The sequence below is a fragment of the Balaenoptera physalus genome (assembly GCF_965194825.1).
Source record: "Balaenoptera physalus genome assembly, chromosome: 8".
NCBI lineage: Eukaryota > Metazoa > Chordata > Mammalia > Artiodactyla > Balaenopteridae > Balaenoptera > Balaenoptera physalus.
The window spans coordinates 117,518,026-117,545,166 of record NC_138887.1 but is presented as its reverse complement, the minus strand read 5'-3'; the positions used below and the strand labels follow the sequence as shown (position 1 = coordinate 117,545,166).

Below are 27,141 nucleotides of genomic sequence, written 5' to 3'. Positions count from 1 at the left end.
AGTATTTGTAAACTAATGTAGTCAACAGTTAATACACAAATTATATAAAGAAATCTTAGACATGAAAGGACAAATAACCCAGTAAAAATACAGGCAAAGGATATGAACAGGCAGTTCACAACAGAACTAAAAGCAAATGGTCAATGGATAAAAGAATGAATTAAAAATTGTGACATTCAGACAATGGAACACTATACAAAATTAAATCAGTTCTATGTATATCAAGATGGACAGATCTCAAAATGTTGCATGAAAAATGCAAGTTGCAGTACAATAAAGCATTTGTGTATAAAAGACAAAGCAATACTATATTATTCATAGATACATATGTGTATTAAAAAAAGTAAAAACATGAGCGGAAAACTTACCACATGCATCATCATGTTTGTGTGTCAGAAGGGAGGTGAATAGGACTGAGTGTAAGAATAAGATTGAAGTGGGGACCAAGGGGGCTTTGAGTTTTATCTGTCAAATTCTATTTCTTTAGAAGGAAATCTGAAAAAAAAATGTTAAATTTGTTAAATCAGTGGTAAATACTCAGATGGTTGTTATAATGTACTCTGTAATTTTCTGGATCTTTCAAACTCCTGAAGATTAAAGAAATAAACAATGAAGACTTTTTGAGCATTTTTGGAAAACATTTTAAAAGTAATGAATTTAATCAGAAGAGGACAATAAGTATATTTAACACTGAAATTAAAACATGCATTCAGTTCTGCCATCATACATCATATGCATTTCTAAAAATCACAGTGCAATGCAAAATCATGCAGTAAAAACCACAGAGCTTATGGGAGAAATGGGGTTAGGTACACAACACTCAAAAAGTTTGTCAGTGACAAAAAGAAAAGATAGAAACATAATAAAAACAGCTCAGTTTTATGCATGTTAAATGATTAAGAAATAATTACCTTAAAAACAATCTGAAATTTGCTTGTGGAAGTGGGTGTAAGAAGGGATGGAGCTTTTGAGTTATTGTGAAGTAGTGGAAGGAACAGTATCTGAAATTAGATGGAAAGCTGTAACACCAGGTGTGAATAGGTAGGGCTCACCACAGGGTAATCTGAGGCAGCTGGTGCTTGAAGGGTATGCATGTGTGTGCTTTGTATATTCCTATTCAGTTCTGTTCTCATAGTAGCGACCAGAACTCTAAAATCCCTAGGAATGAATCTGTCAAGAATTATATAAGCTCTATATGAAGAAAACAAATTTTACTAAAGAAAATTTAAAAACCTAGATAAATAAAAGATGTTTCTGGATGGGAAGATCCCATAATTCAGAGACCCACTTCTCTCAAAATTAATTCATATACTTAGTATATTCCTATCAGAATCCCAATAGAATTTATATAAATTTGACAAAATATTTTTCCTGTTTATTTAGAAGAGAAAATAGACAAGGAAGGTCAAGACAGTTTCCTTTAAAAAAAGATCAAGGTGGTGGTAGATGGCCATATCCTCTTAAATAGCAAATCATTTGATAAAACTTAAGAATTAAACAGTCCAGTATTGGAGCAAGAATAGACAAAATCACCAGTGGAACAAAAATATAACCAAGTATAAATGGAAAACTAGTTTATGAAAAAGCGATCCCAACACAATGGTAAAAGAATAGTCAATAAGTTTTGTGATAATTTAATATCTCTTTGGAAAAAGAATTATGTCCCTTATTGTTATAATATACCAGAGTCTTTTATAATTTTAGAATAGGGAAAGTCTTCCAAATCAAGGTACTAAACCCAGAAGCCACAAAAGAGGTTCTAGTAAGTACAACATTATGAGATAAAAGCAGTGTACGTACTTTGAAAAGAGATGGGGAAATTATCTGAGAATTGATTGTTTCCACCAAAAACTTAATACTATTAGAATTGATAAACAAACATGGTACATTAATTGGATATAAGATAAGTTTACAAAAATCAATTTTTAAAAAATTCTAGTAGGAATGATTTGAAGTGGCAGAGGTGGTCCCATTTATAATTGTTGGGAAAACTACACAATACTAGAAATAAAGTTCATAGAAAAGATTCAGAACATTTATGAAGAAAATCATTAAGTTTATTAAAGGATAGGAAGTAAGATCAAATAAATGGAGTGGTAGAACATGTTCCTAGATGAGCTCAATCTTTCCTACATACACATATAAATTTAATTAAAATTGAATCCCAATGTACTTTTTTTTTTAACTGGACAAAATTATTTTAGAATTTGTAAGGAAGAATAAATATTCCAGAAATTAACAGCAGTAGCTTGACAAAGAATGGGCGTGGGGGGGCACTTATAACATTGCATAAGTACTGTAATCAGATAGGTACAGATAGTGTAACAATATGTAGATTCACATACATATGAAAATCTAATATATGCAAAAGTGAAGGTCAGGATTTCAATCTAAGGAGAAAGAGTGGTGCATTTATTAGTGTTCTGTGATTGGCTGTCCATATGTACATAAATAAAGATAAGAATATCATCTGTAGAATTAAGCTGCAAATCTAATTGTGAAAGAAATTCAGTAGAATATTTGTATAATTTTTTGATTGTGACAAATACAAAAAATGAAAGTAAAAGCTGGAAACAATATGGAAAAGACTCAGGTTTTAACTAAATAAAAGGGTCAAAAATGTTCTCTTTGGCAGAAGAGAAAGTCAAAATACAAATGATAAACTAGAAGAAAATGTTTGTTAACTAGTCAAAGGATTATTAACCCTAATGTAAGAAAGTTAATTCAAATTATAGGAGCCCACTAAAACGTTGAACAAAGGATGTGAACAGGCATGCACAAAGATAAGTGGAACCCCCCCCTCCCCGCCAAATATGAAAATGTTACTAAGCCTCACAAATGAATGCAAATTAAAATAAGTACAAGGGACTTCCTTGGCGGTCCAGTGGTTAAGACTCCGTGTTCCCAATGCAGGGGGCACAGGTTCAATCCCTGGTGGGGGAACTAAGATCCCGCGTGGCTCACAGAGAAGCCTAAAAAATAAATAAATAAAACAATGAAATAGAATTTTTTACCTATCATGTTGGCCAATAAACAAACAAATAAATAAGGTTTCAGAACATCCTGTGCTGGCAAAGGTGTAAAGAAATGTCTCTTCTTATTAGCAAGGGTAAAAGTGCTGGATTCTTTTTGGAAGGCAATCTAGTGGTATCTCATGAACTGAAGATGTTTCTATCCTTTGATTTAGTAGTTCTCCTTTTTAGCCTTTTCCTGCAGAAGTAAAACCACTAATATATAAGGAAGCATATCAGAGCATTGTTGGTAATTTATAAAGGAAATGGAAACAATATATGTGGCATCAGTGGAGTATGTGTACCCATGGAATATAATGCAGTTAAGAAAAAAACGATTTTGCCTATGTAAATTGACCTGGAAAGATGACATGTTAAGTGAAAGAAGTTACACAGTGATTTGTTCCCATTTTTGTTTAAAAAAAGAAGAAGAAAAATGAAAGAGTTCCATGCTATACATATGCATATGTAGTTGGAACAGGCATAGAGAAACAAGTGGAAGGGAGTGGTCATGGTCACCAACAGAACCACATGATGGGAGTCAGGGAAGGAGCAGTTCCCAAGGAAGAAGCTGCCTAACGCACAAAAACACTGTCCACTGCAAAACTCTTAAATTGATGAAAAGGAACTGGAGTTTTGAAGCCATTATAACTGTATATGTATTATGCCTATAATTTCAGTTACCTCTGACTTTTGAGGATGTGGCCGTTTATTTCTCCGAGCAAGAATGGCGGAATCTAGAGGCATGGCAGAAGGAGCTTTACAAGCAAGTAATGAGGACCAATTATGAGATTCTTGTTTCTCTAGGTAAGAAGTGTTTAACTGTGGCTGAGGCATGGAACTGGTTCCTGTTAGGGGTTTCAGTCACTCCATACTCCTGTTTGTCAGGTAGCCAGATTTCTCAGAAATTAACTCAGAAAGGCATTTTTATGCAGAGTCTTTTGTTAATATCTGTAAGCATTGCTAATCCTTACTCAAGGGTAGACGTTGCTACATAAGAATATTTGTGACAGCATGTAATGTAAGGTGGTCAGAGATGACTAAATATATGTCAGGGCTTTTAATCACTATATACTTACTCACAGGTTGCCATGATTTTTCAACATGGATACATACCTTGCCCATATCCATAAAGTACCCTGTATCTTTAACCTAGGATGTTCCTACCTGTCAACTTTTACAGTGGTGTCCATATACCTCAAAAAAGCTAATGTTATTTTTCCCTGCAATGAGATTTCGGAAGGCTATACACAGGTGTTTAACCGCAGTTGTTTCTGCATGGTTACGGTAATGGTGTTCTTTTTAGTCTTTTTGCTTAGTCTTTGTATTTTACTACTGAATATGATTTTTAAAAAATCAGTCTGTTTGGAGAAGCATCAAGATGAATGATAAAAGTCTCTTGCCTCACCCCTCACTCAGTTAATTCCCCAAAGGCAACCATGTTAATCATTTCTGTTTTAGTTTTTACTGCAGTTTACTTCAGTCTATTGTGCTTACACCTATATTTCTTGGTTTATCGAGTTTAACTCCTTACTGTGAAAAATGAGGGTTTCACTCACTTATACTGTCCCTCTTCTATCTCCTTTTCCCCCCTTCTTCCGAAATTTTGATAGTTTTTAAAAAATTTTTTTAACTTTAAAAAAAAATTTTATTATCTGTGTTACAAATATTTCTTTCCAATTTGTTCCATACACACACACACACACACACACACACACACACACACACACACACACACACACACACACACACACACACATATATTTGTTGTTGTTGTTTTATCTTTTGGCCACACTGCGTGGCTCGTGGGATCTCAGTTCCCCGACCAGGGATCAAACCCGTGCCCCCTGCATTGGCAGTGTGGAGTCTTAACCACTGGACCGCCAGGGAAGGCCCTGATAGTTTTTTAATGCCTCTGTTGGCCACCTTTATAATTTAAATAATAAGCTTCTAGATCATGTTTCATGAACTTTATATTATATCTCTTTATTCTTTCAGTCTATGAAGGTAATTAGTTCTCCTATATTCCCTCCACTTCTCTTGCCAGCGTCTGACAGCCAAACCACTTCTTTTATATTGCAATGTTTCTAATAATTATGTTCTGTTCCATTACCATAATTAAGATTTCCAGTTTCTATACAGTGTTTCTAAAACATTAATACAAGATATTACATTTTTTTCATTGTTAGCGAAGAACCAATTAAAGTAATTGAATCTATAGAGAAAAGAAAAATAATCTTGTGTCATGAACCCTGTGCCACCCAAAAAGAATGTTCCAAGCATGAAGATCAAATGGATGTGGACTTCTATGGTGGCGCAGTGGTTAAGATTCCGCCTGCCAGTGCAGGGGCCATGGGTATGATCCCTGGTTCAGGAAGATCCCACATGTCGTGGAGCAACTAAGCCCGTGCTTCACAACTACTGAGCCTGCGCTCTAGAGCCCACGAGCCACAACTACTGAGCCCGCGTGCCACAGCTACTGAAGCCCATGCTGCTAGAGCCCGTGCTCCACAACAAGAGAAGCCACTGCAATGAGAAGCCCGCACACTGCAACGAAGAGTAGCCCCTGCTCGCCGCAACTAGAGAAAGCCCACGCGCAGCAATGAAGACCCAACAAAAGATCAAATAGATGTGAAGTGGTGTATCAATGTGGGTTTGGTTTGCATTTCCTTAATGGCTAATCATGTTGAGCATCTTTTCATTTGTGTATCTTCTTTGGAGAAATGTCTATTCAAATACTTTGCCCATTTTTATAGTGTGCTATTTGTCTTTTTATTGTTGGGTTATAAGTGTTCTCTATTTGTTCTGAATACTGAACCCTTATCAGATACATGATTTGCAGATATTTTCTCCGTTTCTTGGGTTACCTGTTCCCTTTTTGATGGAGTCCTTTGAAGCACAAAAATTTTAAGTTTTGATGAATTCCAGTTTATTTTTTCTTTTGTTTCTTGAGCTTTTGGTGTCATATCTAAGAAGCCATTGCCTAATTCAGTGTCACAAAGATCCACTCCTATGTTTTCTTCTAAGAGTTTTATAGTTTTAGTGCGTATATTTAGGTCTTTGATCCTTTTTTTCTTTCTTTGATCCATTTTGAGTTAATTTTTTCACACTGTGTGATATAGGGATCCAGCCTCTTTTGCATATGGATATCCAGTTGTCCCTACACCATTTGTTGAAAAGACTATTCTTTCCCCCATTGAATTATCTTGGCACCCTTTTGGAAAACCAATTAACCGTAAATGTCGGAGTTTATTTCTGGATTCTCGAGTCTGTTTCATGGATCTGTATGTGTAGTCTTATGCCAGTACCACACTGTTTTAATTACCATTGCTTTAGGATCAGTTTGTCAATTTCTGCCAAAAAAAAAAAAGGCAGATGGGGTTTGGGGAATATTGTCATCTTAACAGTACTAAGTCTTCCAATTCATGAACATGGGATATCATTTCATTTATTTAATACTTTTTTTTTAGGACTTCTAAAATTACTTTCAACAACATTTTATGATTTGTATTGTACAAGTCTTATGTTTCTTTTATTAAATTTATTCCTAAGTATTTTACTCCTTTTGATGTTCTTATAAATGGACTTGTTTTCTTAATTTTATTTTGAAAAATAGTTTTATTTTAAAAGATGCTGAGAGTTCAACCCAGATGAAGACTGAGAATAGGTGTATGGATTTATTTTTTTAATTAATTTTTATTGGAGTATAGTTGCTTTACAATGTTGTGTTAGTTTCTGCTGTACAGCAAAGTGAATCAGTTATACGTATACATATATCCCCTCTTTTTTAGATTTCCTTCCCATTTAGGTCACCACAGAGCACTGAGTAGAGTTCCCTGTGTTATACAGTAGGTTCTCATTAGTTATCTATTTTATATATAGTAGTGTATATATGTCAATCCCAATATCCCAATTCATTTCACCCCCCCTTCCCCCCTTGGTATCCACATGTTTGTTCTCTACATTTGTGTCTCTATTTCTGCTTTGCAAGTAAGTTCATCTGTACCTTTTTTCTAGATTCCACATATAAGCGACATTATATGATATTTGTTTTAGGTGTATGGATTTAAATAAAAGATAGTGATTGCTTTTTTCATGAGAGCAGGCTTGGAATTCTTTTGGGGTTAAAGTCAGATTTCAGAGGGCTAATGTACTATGTCACTCTGACATTTTATCCCTAAAATCCCTCAGCATTGCCCAGCTTATCCTCTTTCTCTGATTTGGACCATCTGCTAATCTCCCTTTAGCAATCCATGAAGCATACTTTTGGTTCTTTTAAATATATATATTACTGAAAGAAAGTTTTACTTGAAAATACACAGAGTAAACATTTTTTACAGGGAAATGGGAATCTTGTAATATTTTAATTTGTTCATTTCATTCATTGCAACCCCCTTCTATTCTAGAAGAACTCAACTGTGTTTTAGGTTGTGATTAGCACTGTCACTGGAAGTACTTCTCAGAATATTTTAGCTGAAGCTCCAGTTCTTATTTTCATATACCCCCTATTCCCAAGATATCTCCAGTTGTCTCAGGGGTTGTCCCACAATTCTCAAAGCACAATACTGGTGAGTTTTAAGAAACCTATGACAAAATGCAGCATTGCTAGATATATTGGGACCAAGACAAAATCAAACACAGAGTCATCTAACAGGTCCAGGTAGATTAGGAACCACTGTTATAATATGTGGGCAGTTCTGCTTTTCTTTGTGTAAACCTATAATCTGTTTAAAAAAATCTCTTCTCATATATTTTCCCAGGAGTAAATTTGAGAATTTAAAAACAGCTCATTGTGCTTTAAATTTAGTGCTCAAGGAAACCAAACTACCCTGTTTGACTTCTCTGTACAGATGATGGACTTCCCAAACCAGAACTAATATCCTGGCTTGAACAGGGGAGAGAACTCTTCAGGAACTGGGGAGAATCACAGAAATCAGGAAACATAATTTGCTCCTCTGCTGATTTGCATTTGGATCCAGTTATTGAGGGACAACTGTTTGGGGGTGAGTATTAAGAAATCAGCGCCCTGTCCTTAAGACATCCCATTCAGGTTTCTTAGTTCCAGTTCTCTGACCTTGACTTCCTGTTTGACTGGACTGAGGCTTAACACCTGGTATATTCTAGAGAAAGGCAGTAAAGCATAGTAGTTAGGATTGTGGGTTCTGGATCCTGAGTCTGGATCTTGCCTTTTCCAGGTGACCTTGGGCAAGTTATTCAACCTCATAGTATTTCAATTTCCTGACCTATAAAATGAAGATAATAAAAGTACCTAAATTATAGGATTAAATGGGTTAATGTATGTAAACTGTTACAAAGATACCTGGCAACACAGTAGGAGTTCAGCAAATATGAAGTATTCTTAGTAGTGGGGGGGGGAGGAATAGAGACTCCTCTTTTGTTTCTTGTCATGATGGGAGAGTCTGAGATTTTTGGATTCTTAAGGGTCAGTATTAAAGTATGAAAAAAAGTCAAATGGGAGCATCATTCCAAGAAATGTTGTCAGTAGTTTATTTAATTTTTAGCTGCTTCTTTCAGGAGAGAAAGAGTTTTTCTTCACAAATTATTTCACTTTTTCTGTCTGTTAGCAATTCTTCCAAGAAACCTTTTTACAACGTTGGTAGGAATAGAGACGAGGAGGGAGGAACATCTGGTCTTAGGACAGCTCCTGGAGTATATGGAATCCTAGTGTTAGCCAGGGCCTGTCAGTAACACTGCCATCATTATTTTATTTTATCTTTTTTAAAGTCTTTATTGAATTTGTTACATTATTGCTTCTGTTTTATGTTTTGGTTTTTTGGCGAGGAGGCATGTGAGATCTTAGCTCCCTGACCAGGGATTGAACCCACACCCCCTGCATTGGAAGGTGAAGTCTTAACCACTGGACCACCAGGGAAGTCCCTGTCATTAATTTTTGACTCCAGGAATGTCTGTGCATCCAAATGGGACAAGTCTGGTGGCCCTGTTAACTCATGCAGTTCTCACAACAATCTTATGTACTGTTTCCATTTGTACAGGAGAAGGAACTGAAGCCAGAGATGAGTTTGACAAAGTTTGCACAGTGGACAAATGGGATTAGAACCCAGTCTGATTCCAAAGCTTAGGCCCTACATTTGTGACTTACATGTTCTCTTTTCAGTATTATTCTAAGATAGGTCTGTTCAGTTTAGTTTCAGCAGACTCTCACCAAACTCCTGGTCATGAAACTGATCCCCACTGAAAGGAGCTGCCGGTTTAGTTCAGCGGAAGCTGGGCTTCCAGGCCACCTCAGGTCACTGCTATGGCCACATAAGCCTTGGTCATGTCATAGGCTGGGATACTGACTGAAGTTTTCTTTTCGATTTCAGGAAGCCAGCAAGCTGTGAAACCAGGAGAAGCCCACTGCCATTTCCAAGTAGATCCTCTTCAGAGCCAGCGTTCCTTTGAACCCTTTTTAGGAAAAAGTGAAGCTGTTTCCTTCAGGCCTGACCAAGTCGTCGCCCTCCTGAACCCACACAGACATGATACTCGGGCTCTAGGTCCACTAGTCCACAGCTCCAGGGAACCCACCCGAAGAGACAGAATCGTAAGTCCCAGGACCCTCGGTCTCCCAGGCTTCCAGGAAACCTCCAGGGAGGGCCCCCAGCACCCTTGCCCCGTCTGTGGGGAAGGCTTTTGGAAGAACCTCTCAGAGCAGCACCAGGGGAGCTACTCGAAGGACCCGCCACACAGGGCCTGGAATCAATTCCGCAACCAAACCGAGGTACAACAGCCCCTGAGCATCCCTCGGGGACAGAGGCACTTCCGCTGTCCAGAATGTGGGCGGGGCTTCCGCTGGAAGTCGTGTTTGCTTAGACCCCTGGCAATCCACCGCGAGGAGAGCCAGCTGGTGGGCAGCGAGTGTGAAATGTACGCCCACCATCTGCGCACGGGGCCGAGGCCTTCCCAGTGCCCCGGCTGCGACGAGAGAGGCCCCCGGGGCCCTCCTGGCGCGGAGAGGCCAGGCTCCCGGAGAGAGGGCGCCAGGGCCGCCTCCGAGCAGGCTGAGCTCCCGGGCTCGGGAGAGAAGCCAGGCCTGAGCCCGGCTGGCGAGGAGCGCCCGGAATCTCTCGAGCCTGGCCCTGGCGCGGAGAGGCCGGCCTCCTGCGGCGCGTGCGGCCGGCGCTCCTCCCCGCAGTGCGGGCTTCCAGACCACACCCACGTGCACAGCGCAGAGCGGCCCTTCCGGTGCGCCGAGTGCGGCCGGGCCTCCCGCCAGCGCGGGCGGCTGCGGCTCCACCAGCGGCTGCATTCAGACGAGCAGCCTTTCGCGTGCCCGGAGTGCGGCCTGGGCTTCCGGCTGAGGAGGCACGGCGGCGAGAGGCCGCTCTCCTGCGGCGAGTGCGGCCGCGGCTTCGCGCACCCGTGCAAGCTGCGCGAGCACCTGCGGGTGCACAGCGGAGAGCGGCCCTTCGGCTGCCCCGAGTGCGGCAAGAGCTTCCGCCTGAAGGGCATCCTGAAGGCGCACGAGCGCACGCACAGCCGCGAGCGGCCCTTCCAGTGCGCGGAGTGCGGCAAGGGCTTCACGCGGCCATCCAAGCTGGCCGAGCACTTCCGCGTGCACAGCGGCGAGCGGCCCTTCAGCTGCCCCGACTGCAGCCGCCGCTTCCGTCTCAAGGGGCAGCTGCGGAGCCACCAGCGCCTGCACACGGGCGAGAGGCCCTTCCTGTGCCCCGACTGCGGCAAGAGCTACCGCGTGAAGGCCGACATGAAGGCGCACCGGCTGCTGCACGGCGGCCGGATGCCCTTCTCCTGCGAGTGTGGCAAAGGCTTCGCCAAGCAGTCCAAGCTCGTGGAGCACATCAGGACGCACACGGGCGAGAAGCCCTTTCAGTGTCCCCAGTGCGACAAGAGCTTCCGCTTGAAGGCACAGCTGCTCAGCCACCAGGGCCTGCACACCGGTGAGAGGCCTTTCCGCTGCCCCGAGTGCAATAAAAACTTCCGGGAAAGGGGCCACATGCTTCGGCACCAGCGCATCCACAGGCCCGACAGGCCGTTCGCCTGTGCAGACTGCGGCAAGGGCTTCATTTATAAGTCGAAACTCGCCGAACACATCAGAGTGCACACGAAGTCCTGTCGTGCCCCCAGTGAGCCTGACGTTAAGCAAAGGCTCAGCCAACTGTTCGCAATGATTGAGGCCGACTGGAGTTGAGACCGAGTAGGGCGCCCAAAGCGGTCAGCAGAGTCGGTATTGCCAGGGAGTCCACAGCCAGCGCAGCCAAACCCAAAATCTGGTAAGACAGATGGAAGGAACAGGGGCCCTTTTTTGAGCAAGAATATAATACAAGTTAGGAATATGAGAAACCACAAAGATTCTCATTTAAAACATCACCAGCTATGTTTTCTATCCATTGATAGAAAACAGTGGATAGAAACAATAGATAGGTTTGTTCTTCCCACCATCTTAACGGGTGATTTTCCCCAGCGTGCTAATAAGCTAACTCTGAAATCCCAGCTTGAATTTAGACAGCAGGAAATCCCTCCAGTACTGTTCTCAAAGCTAAAAGGATGGGGTGACTGTTAAATGTCAACTCTCCTTTTCTTCATAGTATGATGATAAGCAGGGGGTTTAACCCAGCGACTTTTGTTGCAGGCCTGATATGATAGGATTTGCTTTTGACTTATTTGAAGCTAATAGCAACAAAATGAGTTCTCCAACTCATGGTTTTCTGTGTGAATGGTGAAGTTTCACAGCAGGTTTCATAGTGATTATGTATGGTTACCCTTAAGGAAAAGCTGATAATTCAAGCAAAATTTGATTAATCTGGGTTGAAGAAAATAAAACCGAAGGTGCTAAGTTGTATGGGACTAGAGTTTTGTTTTGTTTTTTTAAATTGAAGTATAGTTGATTTACAATGTGTTAGTTTCAGGTGTACAGCAAAGTGATTCAGTTATACATACATATATACCTATTTTTTTTTTCAGATTCTTTTCCCATACAGGTTATTATAAAATACTGAGTATAGTTCCCTGTGCTATACAGTAGGTCCTTGTTGATTATCTATTTTATATATAGTGTCCCAAACTCCTAATTTATCCCACCCCACGGAGGGGGGTAGCTAGAGTTTAGATAAGAGATTGGGACAGGAGGTAGATTTGGGCGTTTCAGAACACAGGTGCTGTTTGCAACTGAGAGAGTGAATGAGATTCCCAAGAGTGACTTTCTAGGCAGATGACTAAAGTCTGAGTTAAGACAAAATAACAAAGCTAAACAGCTTTATTAGGGAGCCTGACAGGCAACAACAGTTTCGTGTAGAGAGTTTTCAAGCAAACGTTCAAAGTAAACATACAAGTAGAAGTCAAGGAAAATACCCCATTTGTTACACTAGGCGAAGGCTCTGTGAGCACAGAATGTTTATACCCCAGGGACAGAGTTGTACTCCATCCAGAGAATTCCTGACTTTCAGAGGGTTTATGCTTCATTTAAAAGAATGGCTGACCTGAAATTCTAGGGATGATAGAAAATGAGATGTCAGTAAACTGTAATAGACATTACTATGAAGCAATAGTTCACAGATGATTTTCTCTGGAACACTAGCTTCAAATAAATAAGTTAAACAGTTCCCCCCCTACACACACACACACACACACACACACACACACACACACACACACAGAGTCTATGACTCAAGAGGAAGACATAATAGTATATTCTGAATATATTTGACCTTTTTTGACCTTGGGATTCCTTTCTGTCTTCCCCCCCCCCCCCACAAAAAAAAACCACTATGATCTTGTGTACATCAATAGAGTTCTACAGGACTCATTCTGGAAAATATTACTGAAGAATAGTCCTGGCTCCAGCCAAGTAGCCCTTAGTCTAAGACAGAATATCAGGGGATGAACGCCCTCAGTTTTAGGTGACAAAACAGAACTTTAAGTCAGAATAAATCTTTAATTGGTTTTAGAGCATCCCTTTTTCTCATGTGATAGGACACTAACAGAGGTGACTGATGATATTAAGAGGTGACATGATTTAGGCAGGTTTATAATCACTAGACACACATGGTTATGTCTGCTGCGTTCACGAGGCAGCTGACTTCACAATGCATGAGGAAAGAAGGGGCAGCGGCCCCTGCTGCAGATGAGGGCCTGTGGTGAGGGAGCAGGAGGATGAGGAGGAGCTGGAGGAGAAGGGGGTCTGTGGTGGGGGAAGGGGAGGAGGAGGAGGTGGCAGTGAATCATGTAGAGGCTTTGAGGGAGACTGAAGGCCAGGGCCTCTAGTTCGGTGTTCTCACCTATTTCCTGTTAAAATTGGAGGATCTCAGAGATAGTAAAAGATACAGAGTGTTTGAATTTTGTTAGAAACTGGAAGGGTTTTGGAGGAAGTTGAGAAAAAGGGCACAAGCCAACTAAACCCCAGTACCCTAGGCTGCTCACACTACAAATGAAAAAGATACCAGAGTGGTGTTTAACAAGTAGAGGGATTTCTGGGAAAGAAAGTATTATAAGCACAGGTTCCTAAAACTTCTCTTCCTTTCCTGCCCAAAATTCCTTAAAAAAAAAAAAAATATCACTGCTGAGATATCCTGGTGAAATCCCTGAACTTCCAAAAAAAAGAAGAAGGAAAAAAAAAAGTATCCTGTCACCTACAAAGGAATAAGAACTCTGATTGGCGCAACAATGAAGATCATATTAAAGGGACAGAATGGTTTAAAAAAGAAATCCATTTAAGTCAAGAAGACAAGGTCTCTGCTGAGCCATTATTTAACATTATAGAATACATCATATTACTGTGTACCTGGAACATCCAAGAGAATCAGCTGGGTAACTACTACGAGTAAGAAAAATGACCATATTCACAAAAATCCAGTTACTGTCTTGATTCAAGATAGGAATTAAGCACACGCTTATGTTTGTGTCTTCTGCCTCTCAGTATCCCATTGAAATTATAGTAAAGGGATTTTTCTTCAAAGGCTGTAAATCCACAACAAAGAACAGAATTCCAAGGAGACCATCACCAGATGAGAAATTTCAAGAGATTTCAGAAAGTTATTAAAGAACGGTATCTAATGAAGAGGATCAGAGGACTGAGCTGAGGGGACTACTGATTTGCTCAGAAGAAGCTCAGCCTGGGGAGCCAGGCAGGATGGAGGCTGGAAACCAGGGTGTTAACTGAAAGTCTGTTACAGTGAATAGTCCAGCCCCACTCCATCCCTACCACTACCAACACCAGAAGCAGGAAGTATGTCTGGCAGCTAGGTATTTACCTTGTAAGGGAAAAAAGGAAATGAACAAAGCATCTGGGGATAACTAGAGTATGGATGTTGTCTGAGATAAAAGCCCTCCTCATAATAGCATGACTCCTAAGCAGTCAGTCACCTTGGAGTAAACTGTCATACGAGACCCACCCATGGACACAAAGATCTTAATTGACTTGTCTACTGTTGCATTCTCAGATATGGACAGGCAAGATTATCAAACATTTGGAAAAAACTTTTACATGAACGAGAAAGACCAAGACAAGCAAGAAAAAAAGTACATCGACAAACCATAGCCAATTCAGGAAATAAAAGCTATATTTTAAAATCTCTAATAAAAATATTCAGAAAAGTTGGAGAACACTTATTATAAAACAAGAACATAATGTTATGAAAAAGGAAGCATCTGAAAAACAAATTCTAGGAAGTTTAAAAAAAAGTGATTGCTAAAATAAAAACATCTCAGGAATTCCCTGGCAGTCCTGTGGTTAGGACTCGGCACTTTCACTGCCAGGGCCCCGGGGTTCAATCCCTGGTCGGGGAATTAAGATCCCGCAAGCTGCGCAGCACAGCCAAAACAAAACCCAAAACAAAACAAAACAAAACAAAATCTCATAGTAGTATTAAAGAAATCTCAGAGAAAACAGAACCAAGTTTCAACAGATAGAAAATAAGAGTAATGGGAGAAAATGAATTGTGCAAATACTAGCCTCTGCCCATTTTTCTATAGAAGAAAATACATATCTATACATATTATCTTAATCATATATACATATATGACATAGAGGTAGGAGGGGAAGAGAGTGGGAGAAAGAAGCAAATAAAGGGGGGAAAGTACACCAAAAAGCCCCTCATGTGTGATTATCTTTATGCATCTATATAAAAATGTATGTGATTACAAGGAAACTTCAAAATTTTAAAAAGTAGTAATATAAAACTCAGTCCTAAAGGAGGGCTGGACACTCCTTTTAATTCTTTTTAGAATTTTAGAGTTTTAAATTTCCAATCTCTAATATTACAGGGAAGGAAACCAAAGCCACAGTAAGTGTCTACTCCACAATCTCATACCTATTTAGTGGCAGGGCTGAGACCTTGTGGGTCTCTTGAGTCCAGGGCAGGGATCCTTCCACCACACTTAATTGGAAATCCAGGAAATGCATGTTCTGTGGATAAGAAATACTAACTGCTTAAACAAACAAAACCAGCACAGTTACCTAAACCAGGGAAAGAAGATTACAGAGAAAGAGAACAGAGAAAACCACAGGTATTCAGTGTAAAAAATCACATAGGCAAAGGGAGATTATTAGCAGCATCTTGGAAAAGACCAAAAGATTAATGAAAGGGATTCTTTCTTTAAATAGGGAAGAAAAGCCATCGGAATGAATGGAAACCCTTTATGATTTTAGGGACAAAGGGATTATTTAGGAATAAAATAGAATCTTCTTTCTGACTGAACGTAATTCACTACTTCACTCTTGACCAAGATAGTTCTGGGGGGAGGTTTCCATCAACCTAAAATGTGAAGCTTGGAGTTATTAAATAACTAAAAATCCAGAAACTTTTAGTTGTAATTGACAAAATAAAGGGGAGTTTGTCATCAGAAGTTTTAAAATAAGTTAGGAACAAACCAATCACTCTCATGGAAACTAGAGGGTTTTTTAACTGTGACCCCACTCTATAACCTCCCCCCCACCTGGAAACCAGTGTGATTATATCCTGATGAGAGTCACCTGGTAAAAAGTACAGAAAAGGATGCACTCACCAAACACTTAAGTTGTTGAGGGAGAGGCAACAGTTTCTATTATGCCTGTGTGGTGTATCAAGGGAATAAAAGGATAGCTTCTCACGACATCCACTTGGATGTCTAAAAGACTTCTCAAATTCGACATTTCCAAAACCAAACTTCTAATTTTCCTCCCTTATCCTGTTCCTTCTGTAGTCCTTTCCATCTCAGTAAATGGAAACTCCACCTTCTAGTTTCTTAGGTAAAAACTCTTGATATTGTCTTTGACTTCTCTCTCTCAAAAATCTCACCTAATCCATCAACATGTCCTGAGAGTTCCATCTTCAAAATAAATCTAGACTCTTAAGTCTTCTCACCACCTCCTCTAAGACAACCTGGCTCAAGCTGCCATCACCTGGTGCCTGATTATTTCAATAGCCTCCTCACTGATCTTCCTGTTTCCACCATTCCCTGCCCAGTCTGTTCTCCAGAGAGCAGCCAGAGTGATCCTTTAAAAATAAAAGTCAGATCATGTCATTTTCCTGGTTAAAACCCCCAATAATTTGAGGGTCAACAGATTTGAAGAAGCAAAAGAGACCAAAAAGGAGAGAACAGTGAGGTGAGAGGGATCCCATGAGAACATGGTGTCTCACTAGCCAAGCAAGGAGAGTATTCCAAGAAGCAGGTCTGCTGCTAAGGAGTACAATGAGAACAGGGAAATGGCCAGTAGAATTGGCAACATTGACATAAATGTTGACCTAATCAAGAACAGTTTCATTGCGAGCTGTTGGGGCAGAAAGGCAAAACTTGGTTGATTGGTGCAGGAGTGTGAATAAGGAATTGGAGACAGGCTACACAGAAAACTCAAGTTTGAAAGAAGTTTGGTCATGAAGGGGAAAAGAGAATTTGGCAGTAGCGGGAAAAGTTATTGATACTGGAGCATGTTTGCATGCTAATGGAGGAGGATTCTGAAAGAGGAGGAAATTGATGTCGAGGGGAAAGATAATAGAGGAAGTGTAGGAATTGGCTTTTGATGAGGGAGGGACATTTTCCCCACAGTAACTGGAGGATAGGAAAAGAGGAGGAGAGGGACTCTGTCCCTTTGAACCACTACCGTCTCCCTTTTAGTGTGCACTGTGCATCTGCATTACATATACATTAACTATATCCTCTTAGAAGACACAGGAATGCCTACTCGCCAAAAAAAAAAAACCTCACCCAATTTCCTCCTGGCACCAGCAGGGTAACTCCTTAGAGGTTAATATTCCTTTCTCAATCCTGTAAGAGGTCACAATAACCCACTACTTGCCTCGTTGGACTATGTAAACTGTCAATACAGTACTTTGATGTATAACCCTTTGTCTCAAAAATCTATATAACTGTGCTTTGCCTTCTGATAGGTGGAACAGTCTTCAGAGCTTTCTGCAAGACTGTCTCCCCTGTAATAATCCTCAGGTTGGCTCAAATAACAATTTCCATATCTTTATGAGACTATTAATTTTTTTCACTGTCGAGGAGAAGTTTGGTGTACCAAAAATTCAGGCAGAAAAAGGCAACCTTACACATGATCCAATTCCCTGATTTATATGCCCATCAATTTTAGGTCCAACCTTGTGTAACTCCCAAAAGAGGAAGGGGCGGGACTTCCCTGGTGGTCCAGCGGTAAGGAATCCGCCTTCCAATGCAGGGAACTCGGGTTCGATCCCTGGTCGGGGAACTGGGATCCCACATGCCACGGGGCAACTAATCCTCCACACCACAACTACTGAGCTCGCATGCCTCAACTAGAGAGCCCGCGTGCCACAACTACAGAGCCCACACGCCCTGGAGCCAGCGTGCCACAACTAGAGAAGAGAAAACCCACAGGCCACAACTGGAGAGGAGACTGCGCACCACAACGAAGAGCCCACGTGCCTCAACGAGAGGCCACATGCCCCAACAAAGATCCCGTGTGCCACAAGTAAGATGTGACGTAGCCATTAAAAAAAACGGTGGCGGAGGCAGAGTTTAAATTCCAGTCCTCCCAGAGCCTGGGAGATATGGACCGGATGCGCAGCGCTACGACCTGCCTCTGGAGACTCTTGGCTCCTCCTGCCTGCAGGCGGCGCCGTAGGAGCCCAGTCCCCGCGCCAGAAAGGCAACGTTCCCAGGATGCCTTGCGTGTCCCCATGGCAACGGCCCCCGCTGAGCGGGGCTGACGGGCGCAGGCCCCACCCCTGAGCGGCCAGTAAGATTGTCTGGTCGTCCGCTGCAGCACCAGCGGGGCATTTGAAAAGGGTACCCCGCGCCCAACCGAGGCCTGGAATCCGGCCGGGGACCATCCCGGGGGTGGGCTCAGCGGCCGCGCCCCGGGTCTCGGGCTACGCAGACTCTGCAAGTGTCAGCGGTGACCTCTCGGCCCGGCAGAGGGGGCGGTCCGCGATGGCATGAAGAAAAGCCTGCTCGGGCGGTAGCCGGGCCTGGAGGAGGCGCGGTCCGGGATGCTCGGACTGACTGTGAAATCTGCAGCCCTAGCCCAGCAGTCTTGGAGTCCAGAGAGGGCCGTGCAGGGAAATCGTGCTCTCAGCCGTGGATACTAAGTTCCTCGAAGCAGTGACTGATGTTTTTCTTAATCTTTGTTACCCATGCAGAGTGTTTCCCCAGTGGGCGCTCTACAAACACTTGTTGAATCAGTGAATTAACGAATGAAAGAGATCTACACATAGCCACTGATTTTACAGTCAGCCCAGGGCTTTCTGAGTGTTCCTGTTTCTCTGAAGCTCAGCTTGTGTGCTGGGAGTACTGTTAGTAAGGTACAGAGTGGGAGAAAGAACAGGGAATTACGGCTGAGAAAAGGAAAGGAGTCCCATAGGGGAACATAGAGTATAATACTAAATTACAATGATAGGGACTGTCACTTTAACATGTAGTTCTTTAGAAAATGATAATGACGGTTGCAACTCTTATTTTAGTTTCATGTCTTTCAGAGATTCTCAGGGGTGACAGTAACTGAGTTTCCTGATACTTAGCTTAAATTGAAACAATGTTTCCCAAGAAACATGACAATTAATTTCTTACTGCCTTTTCCCTAACACACTCACACAAAATGTTATTCAGAATAGAATCTTTAGGGGTCATAATCCAACTCCCTCACTTTACAGATGAGTAAAGTGAGTTACAGAGAGGTTGAAGTGACTTGCTCTAGGTCATATAGCTAGTGACTGAGAATACAGCCTAGGTTTCTTGAGTTCCAGTTCTATGCTCTCCCTCCTTCCTTTCAACACATATTTATTGGAACTTCTTCAATAAATATTAATACAGTATTGTTTCTCTTGGGTTGTGGCTGCTTAGTCAAGCTTCTGTTCTACATATTCCAAGTTATCAGGAAGCTATAGGGCATTTTCCTTATTCCCCTTTGTCATCTTCTACAGAAAGTGGTTTGTTTTTCTGGTGCAAATGGTCTTGAAAAAGATCACTGATGATTTATCATTTCCGACATTTGTAACATGATCTTGGGGCAAATAGTTTTCATTTTAAATTTCATTTCAATGGAGTCAAACTACCAATTGTAGAAGTCTCTGTAAACGCAACTTTGTGTTTCTTTCTTAAAAACACATGAATGGGTTTAAAGATATCTCACAGGAAATGCTGAAGACAGTTCTATGCATACTTTATCACACAGTATTTTAACACATTTAAACGACTGTGTCCTACGGTAGGTACTTCCATGACTGTGTCTTATGCTATGTGCTCAAATGGCTTTTTATTTTTATTTTTGACTGCGTCACGCGGCTTGTAGGATCTTAGTTCCCCACCCATGGATCGAACGTGGGCCCCTGGCAGTGAGAGCGCTGAGTCCTAACCACCGGACTGCCAGGGAATTCCCTCAAATGTCCTTTTAATTGAATCAAACTATTTGTTTCAGGTCAAGTTTCTCCAGTTAGAAATGAGTGTCTGTGGCAGTTCCAATGGACTGACTTCTTTATGAGTTCCCCTCACCCCCGCTACTGTTCCTGTAAAACAAGGGCCTGTACATTCAGTATTCCACTTTTGTCAGGGTATAATTCTGCTTTGTTGCCAGCAACTGTTGTTTTGGAACGAGGACCAGCAAAACCATCACAAGCTCTTCTTGGAATTATATCATCCAAACCTTGCCCATTTTACACATTGAAAAGTCTGGCTTTTCAAGATCCATGTCGTAACTTCTCACCTGATACGAACAAAGGTAGAAGGCTTTTAAACATTATGGATGAGAAGTGTGAAGCCATCCTGAGACAGAAGGCAATGCGTTTGGGGGTCCAGATGGCAGTGCCCTTTGATGACGTGGTCATCTGTTTCTGAGCCCAGGAGTAGGAGAATCCGGGTAAGCATCAGAATGAATGCTCGTGGTGCACGTGCTTTACGTGCCTGTGATGAGGGGTGTGGATGAGACTGCTCTCTCTAGGCATGAGATGTTTCTGTTGAAAATTTGAGAGGAATTCGTGAAATCAAAGGCTAAGCAAGTCTCAGCAGGTCACCCATACTTTGCTACATGGTCAGCCTTTAACGAGACAGCAAACTTGACGTACCCATACAGTGTCTTTTAAAGTCACAGATACTTATATTTAAGTCACTTTTGCAGTTGAAGATTCAGCAGTGATTCAGTGAGTCGTCCACATAGTGGTGAAAGTGTAACTGGATAGAAAATCATGCCCTTGGAGTTTTCATGCTGACGGTGCTGATGTTGAAAAGTAGTAGAAAATGCCACCTATGAGAGAAGAAAACTACCTGTACTTTTGCCATGTGAAAATTATGTCGTAACTTCTTTATTCTATGAGAATGACTTACACAGGGGAAAAAAACACCCTCCTTCCTGATGGATATGAATGAGGAAGGATGCAGCCCTAAGAAATGCTAAACCAACACGTGGAAGCGAAACCTTGTCCTGGTAACATTGTTTGAACCCCGCATTAAGCGGTCCCTGAACTTATCCTACCCGACTCTTCACGTATGTGAACCAGTAACATTTTCTTACTGTTTAAAATGTTTTGGAATTGCGTTTCCTCTTACAAAACAGAGAGTCCTGAAAGACATAGAAATTGTTAACAGAATGAGGGTTTGTGAGTAACAGATCCTAAGGCATGAAATTGGCTGCACAGAAAAAGTAGAATGGGAGGAGTAATGACTGTCCTGGTCTGAGAAGGTGACAGTCTTTGTTAGGTAGTAACTGTCACCTCTTGTATCTTGGGACTCAGACCGTGTACATACTAATATGAAGCATTAGGGACTTGGTAGGGAGAAAAGAATTCAGATGTTGCAGCTTGCTTGTTTTCAGCCCTCAGTAAGTTTCTAAAAAACAGAGACAGTCTTAGGCTGTCAAGACCTTGATACTTTTCAAGGTTACAGGGCAGTTATTTTGTAGAATGTCCCTCAATCTGGCTGTACCTGATGTGTCTTCATGAGTAGGCTCAGTTTATTTGCCTTCAGAGGGTTAGCCAAGATGTGATGCTGTGTTTATCTCATTGCATCTCATCGGGTGGTGCATGATTTCAATTCGCTCCATTACTGAGGATGTTCATGGTGATCACTTCAGGTAGTGTCTACCAGACTTCACGATGAAGTTGCTTTCCCCCTCTTTGTAATTAACAAGCATTTCATGATTTTGTGGGAAGGTACTTTGAAGTCATGTGAATATCCCATCCCTCATCAAATATTCTGTTCCTTTAGCCACATATTTTGTATATGTATGGACTCATAATAGTTTCCTATTTTTATTCCTATTTTGTCCAGTGGGTTATAATTCTATCGGTATTTATTTTTTTATTTTTATTTATTTATTTATTTTTAATTTTAATTAATTTATTTATTTATATTTATTTTTGGCTGTGTTGGGTCTTCGTTTCTATGCGAGGGCTTTCTCCAGTTGCAGCAAGCGGGGGCCACTATTCATTGCGGTGCGCGGGCCTCTCACTATCGCAGCCTCTCTTGTTGCGGAGCACAGGCTCCAGACGCGCAGGCTCAGTAGTTGTGGCTCACAGGCCTAGTTGCTCCGCAGCATGTGGGATCTTCCCAGACCAGGGCTTGAACCCGTGTCCCCTGCATTGGCAGGCAGATTCTCAACCACTGCGCCACCAGGGAAGCCCTCAGTATTTATTTTGATGCTCTCATTGTCCTAAATTTGGCCAGTGGGAGCCCCCTTACACAGGCTTCTGTGTCCTTTTGACTTTTCTCATCATTCTTGAGCAACTTCCTTGCTATCTCTATCACAAGTTGTTCCAGGTGTGTCTTCTATTTACCCTGTTCCAGTGCTGCAGTTGGTCATTTCTCCCAGGACCCCTGGTTCCTTGTAATGGAGAGTGGGTTAGAAGCCAAGATCTGGCACTAGTTGTGCCCATTGCTATTTGAGGATTGCTACTCCCAGACCCTCTCAGTGGACAGAGCTAGGACATACATACGTATAACACCTACACGTTTACATTTACACTTATTTCCGCATCTACTTTTATGAATGATTCCACAGCAATACCACTACCATACCAGTGTCCGTTCTAGTTTTGTCCCTTCCCATATCAGTAATTCTCATCTCCAGCAGTGAGCTTTGCTCCCATTATCTGTAATATATTTATTTATCTGATCAGTCCTCCTGTAAGCCACCTCATGGGGCCACTGCCACCCCTTCCCCCGAGCAGAGCCCCAGTGGGGCTCTGACATCCTGCCCTGGGCCACCCCACCCCCTCCCATCCCCACCTGGCGTAGATGCTTACCTTACTCAGCTCTACTTAATGATTTTGGAACTGAATTGTTCAGGAAAGGAAGGGAGGAGAAAGAGGAAGGAAAAGAAAGAGGAGAAGGGAAGGAGAAGATGGTGACACTATTAATGGAAATGGTTTAGTTGACAAAATGAATCAGTGTAGAAGTGAAAAAGATCAACAGAGGTGATAAATTTAATATGTGAGTGGATATATGACTGAAATTAACCCCCAAACTGAATCTAGTACAGATTTGAAAGTCATTTAAATAAAAGTGATTCTAATGCTATAAAATTAGGAGTAATTTACTAAGATCATAAACATCAACAGCCAATTGCAGATGGCCATGGGCTGAGGTTTGGAAAGCACACCCAATCCAAGGGCAGCACCAGGAGGAAGAGCAGTCCCAGTCATTCAGCAAACGTCGATGTGGCCGGGTATTGTCCCTGCCCTCAAGAAGCTCACAGTCAAATGGAGAGAAAGACGAATAATGGGCAGATATAGGAAAGTGGAATAAGCGCCAGGCGAGAGGGAAAGCAGACGCGTGAGGAGAGCTCACAGGAAGGGCCTTAACCCACATTCAAGAGGTCAGGGAAGTTGTCCCATGGAAACGACACCTCAACTCTGTCTTGACCAATGAGAAGCAGGTTGCACCTGCCCAAGAGGTAAACTTGAAGTTGATTAAAATGCAGGTTAGATAGTCTAATGAGAACAAAGGAGGAACGAAATGCATGTTTTCGATGAAAGGGCTTCATGTGTGGTCTATGATAGAAGGCAGATTCCAGTCATTGGAAGGAGGCAATTAAGACTAACACATGTTGAGAACATCCAGCCCTTGGATGATAGGAGATGTTGCCCACAGTCCTACAGAGGGAAGCCAGGAGGGGAACAAGAGGAGAAGCAGGTTCAGGGATGTGGCAGTGAGCCAGGGCTTGACAGAGCGGGATGCCACCAGCTGGTCCAAGGGGAAGCTCTGTGAGCTCCTGGTGGGCATCGCTGTGGAGAATGAGGCTGGCGGTTGCGAGATCAGTGAGCTGAGGCAGGTGGAAGGTGAGGCTTCCTGCAGCCGCCGCAAAGGAAAGCTGATTTTCTTCTATGAGTGGAACATCAAATTGGGCTGGAAAGGTATAATTAAAGAATCTGGTGCGATGCACAAGGGGTTGATTGAAATACCCAACCTGTCTTAAGAAAATGAAGTAGATGACACTGAAGTGAACGTGAGTAAAAAGAAAGGAGATGGGGATATACTTGAAAGATCTTATGAAAACTGCAGACACCGCCAAGGTCAGGGAAGCCCTTGGAGATTACCTGAAGGCACTTAAGACGGAATTTACAATGGGAATGATTTTACCAACCAAAGCTATGGCAACCCAGAATTGACTGTTAAAAGGAAACTGAGTGAGAATACCTTGCAGATTCAGGCCTCCTCTCCAGTGGCACTGGGTGTAAGGATTCCCACTGCGGCACTGCACATGATGGAACTGTTTGACACAGCTATTGAGCAGCTGTACAGAATCTTCACTGTGAAAGATTTGGTGCAAAAATTTTCTAAATCTCCTGCTGTATTAGAAGCTGAAAAGGGAGGGAAACTCCAAATGTTTGATGGGGACATCACCGGTAAATACATAGAATTGTTAACACATAAAAAGATCATCATGAAATGGAGATGCAGGAACTGGCCAGAAGAACACTATGCAATAGTTGCACTGAATTTTGTGCCTACTCTAGGGCAGACGGAATTACAATTGGAACTGTGAAGGAGCTCCTGTCTGTGAAGAAGAGAAATTGAAATTCTGTTGGCAGAAGAAGCATTTTGAAGAAATAAAAGGTTTACTGCAGCTGAGAAGATTTTATAAGGGCATTACTTTTTGTAAGCAGAAAAAGTGTAACATTTACCTCTTCCCTCTATCATTCCTTTAAAAAAAGAAAACAAATACTCTTAATTTATACTGGATTAAATCCATGAATTTATAACAGAATAGAGAAAAAAACACTACCATGTGGGACAGCTATACCCCTCCAACCGCCCCCCTCCCGGACCACATGCCAGGTTCCCCGCTGTCTTCTGGCATCCGCTTCCTAAACTACAACCATCCACCTGCTCTGCTTTTTTCTTGGACCATGGTGTCCAGGCCCTTAGAGAACAGTTGGAACAGCCCTTTGGTTGTGAGCAGCCCAGCCCTATTATCTGGGCTAGATGCTGATGAGAACTCTTACCTGCAATACTCCTGACATCGTTTCTCCTGGAGTACTGTTTCTACTACTATCAGAAAACAGGTACCTCACTGGGCTTTTTAGTCATGTGAGAAGTGTGGTGAGATGGGTACCCCAGTTCCAAATAAAGCTCACAGTGCTGGAGTGTGGATGGTTTTATTTCCCCTTCCTGGCACTGAAGGGTCCTCAGGTTTTTTGGGTTTTGTTTTGATTTTCTCTCTCCCAGTATCTTGTGCCTTTAGTAAAATATGGGAATTTTGGCACCCCTGGACGTGCTTTCAGACATAAAGCTCAAGGAAACGAATCCACCTCATTGTGACCTTTCTAGGTGAGAAAACGACACTATTCCCAAACCAGGCTCAATATCCCAGATTGAAATGGGACAAGAGCTGCTCACTCTTCCAGGACAGAGGGGAAAGGGAGAAGACAGAAAGGGCAGTTACCCCCGTGCTGGGAGGCTTGGATTTGAAGAGCATCAAAGTGTGGCTGTTTTAGGGTAAGAAAGAGTTGGAGCACCGACATTTGAGTCTGTGCATTGAGATTACATGAATTCCTTTTCTTAAGTCTTCTTGTCATAGTGGCAGCATGTAGAATTCTGTGATTCCAGCCTGTAAGACGAGGCCCTTCTTTAATAAAAATTCAGCGAGTTCCCGAAGAGCCACGATAATAGCACAGATCACTTGCTACTTCAACATCTAACTCAGTTTCATCTCTCTTTTTTTTAATGTTGTTTTCATCTCTTGACATCTGTTAGTCTGAGAATGCCCCTGGCTGTATCCAGATATCACGTGCCTCAGCCAATACTGGCTTCCTTAGGAAATGGAGCAGTTTCTCAGTGAACTCCCTTCACTCAAGAAGCTCCTTTACCCTTTTCCTAGACTTCTCCCCCTCAGTTCTGTCCTCTCTTAAGAAAGCTTTCTTGTGTTCGGTTATGAAATGTAGAATGAACCTGATCCCACAGTCTCCCTTTGACACCTTTAAAAAGAAGATTTTTTTCCTATTTTTCTCTAAAATGGGTTTCCTTTCCAAAAAAAGAAAATCATATCTTGTCTCTATTTTTGTATTTTATCCAATTATTTTAAAGTACCTACAAAAGTGGGAAAATGCTTCAAATATGTTAATGGAAAAAGAAAAACAAACAGCACCCAAGACTGGGTACATAGTATCTCAGTGTGTAAAAGAAAATGTGGGTGTATGTACTGCATATGCACACTGATAGAAAAAAAGATTGGAAGGCGATGAACTACAACATTCACAGCAGTAATCTTTGGGATTTTTTTCCTTCTTATATTTCTTTAGACCTTTCTGTACTTTCCAAATATTCCACAAATAACATTAAACTCTTTTTAACAATTAAAAGAACTATTTTTAAGTATCTCATGGAAAGTGCATATTATTCTGTTGATAAATCTAATATACATTGTTGTTGTTCCTTGCCTTCTTGTTCTCTCTTCCATGAAATTTTTCTCATTTGCAGCAAAGTGATCACTCTTACCTCTCTTGTATCCTCTGACAGTCCCTAAAATGTTGCTTTCCAAACTTTCATCCTCTACTTTCTTCTCACTCAACACCCTCTCCATGGGTGATTTCATCCACTCACACCTCACTTACCCATCACATACTGGCATTTCTCCTAAGCTCAAAACCCACGTTTACACCTGCCTACTGTAGCTCTCTTCTTGGATGCTTCACAGGCATCATAAACTCAACACACCCCAAACTGAAATCATTCCCGGCTTCACTCCTCCTCTCGTCCCTGCCTGACAGTAACATGTTCCTCCTTGTCTGTTCCCCATCTCATTGAAAGGCAGTACTAGCTGCCCTACTGACCCTTCATTCCTCTTCCCCATATGTCTTGGTCAATCACCAATTTTTACACTGATTCCAGTTCCTTATTATCATTTTAATATTCCTGCGTTGCTTCATCCCCACTATCACCACCACCTCTCACCTGGATTAGCACGAGACCATCTCCTCATGGATAGAGCATCTCCTCATGGATAGAGCATCTCCTCATGGATAGAGCATCTCCTCGTGGATAGACCATCTCCTCGTGGATAGACCATCTCCTCGTGGATAGAGCATCTCCTCGTGGATAGACCATCTCCTCGTGGATAGAGCATCTCCTCGTGGATAGACCATCTCCTCGTGGATAGAGCATCTCCTCGTGGATAGAGCATCTCCTCGTGGATAGAGCATCTCCTCGTGGATAGAGCATCTCCTCGTGGATAGACCGTCTCCTCGTGCATAGAGCGTCTCCTCGTGGATAG

The 27,141-nt window shown here is 42.0% G+C and overlaps 1 protein-coding gene, 1 long non-coding RNA gene and 1 pseudogene across 4 annotated transcripts in view; 2 read left to right on the top strand and 1 right to left on the bottom strand.

Annotated features, from left to right (window-relative positions):
* ZNF786 (zinc finger protein 786) overlaps window positions 1–12,593 on the top strand; it is a 26,366-nt gene extending 13,773 nt beyond the window's left edge. The window contains exons 2-4 of one of the 2 annotated variants that reach the window (XM_082473689.1): window positions 3,692–3,818; window positions 7,862–8,014; window positions 9,356–12,593. In XM_082473689.1, the coding sequence (XP_082329815.1) occupies window positions 3,785–3,818; window positions 7,862–8,014; window positions 9,356–11,178 (2,010 nt within the window). In that variant the 5' untranslated portion in view covers window positions 3,692–3,784 and the 3' untranslated portion in view covers window positions 11,179–12,593. The remainder of the gene's footprint in view (window positions 1–3,691; window positions 3,819–7,861; window positions 8,015–9,355) is intronic. The other variant, XM_082473688.1, reaches the window with a different exon arrangement.
* Window positions 12,469–27,141, bottom strand: LOC309666344. Its single transcript, XR_014267060.1, has 3 exons — window positions 26,823–27,141; window positions 12,630–20,386; window positions 12,469–12,595 (listed from the first exon to the last, which is right to left on the bottom strand). It is a non-coding gene; the product is annotated as an uncharacterized lncRNA (long non-coding RNA).
* On the top strand, window positions 21,767–26,830 carry LOC309666343 (activator of 90 kDa heat shock protein ATPase homolog 2 pseudogene; annotated as a pseudogene). The gene has a single exon. The product of its transcript is annotated as an activator of 90 kDa heat shock protein ATPase homolog 2 pseudogene (transcript).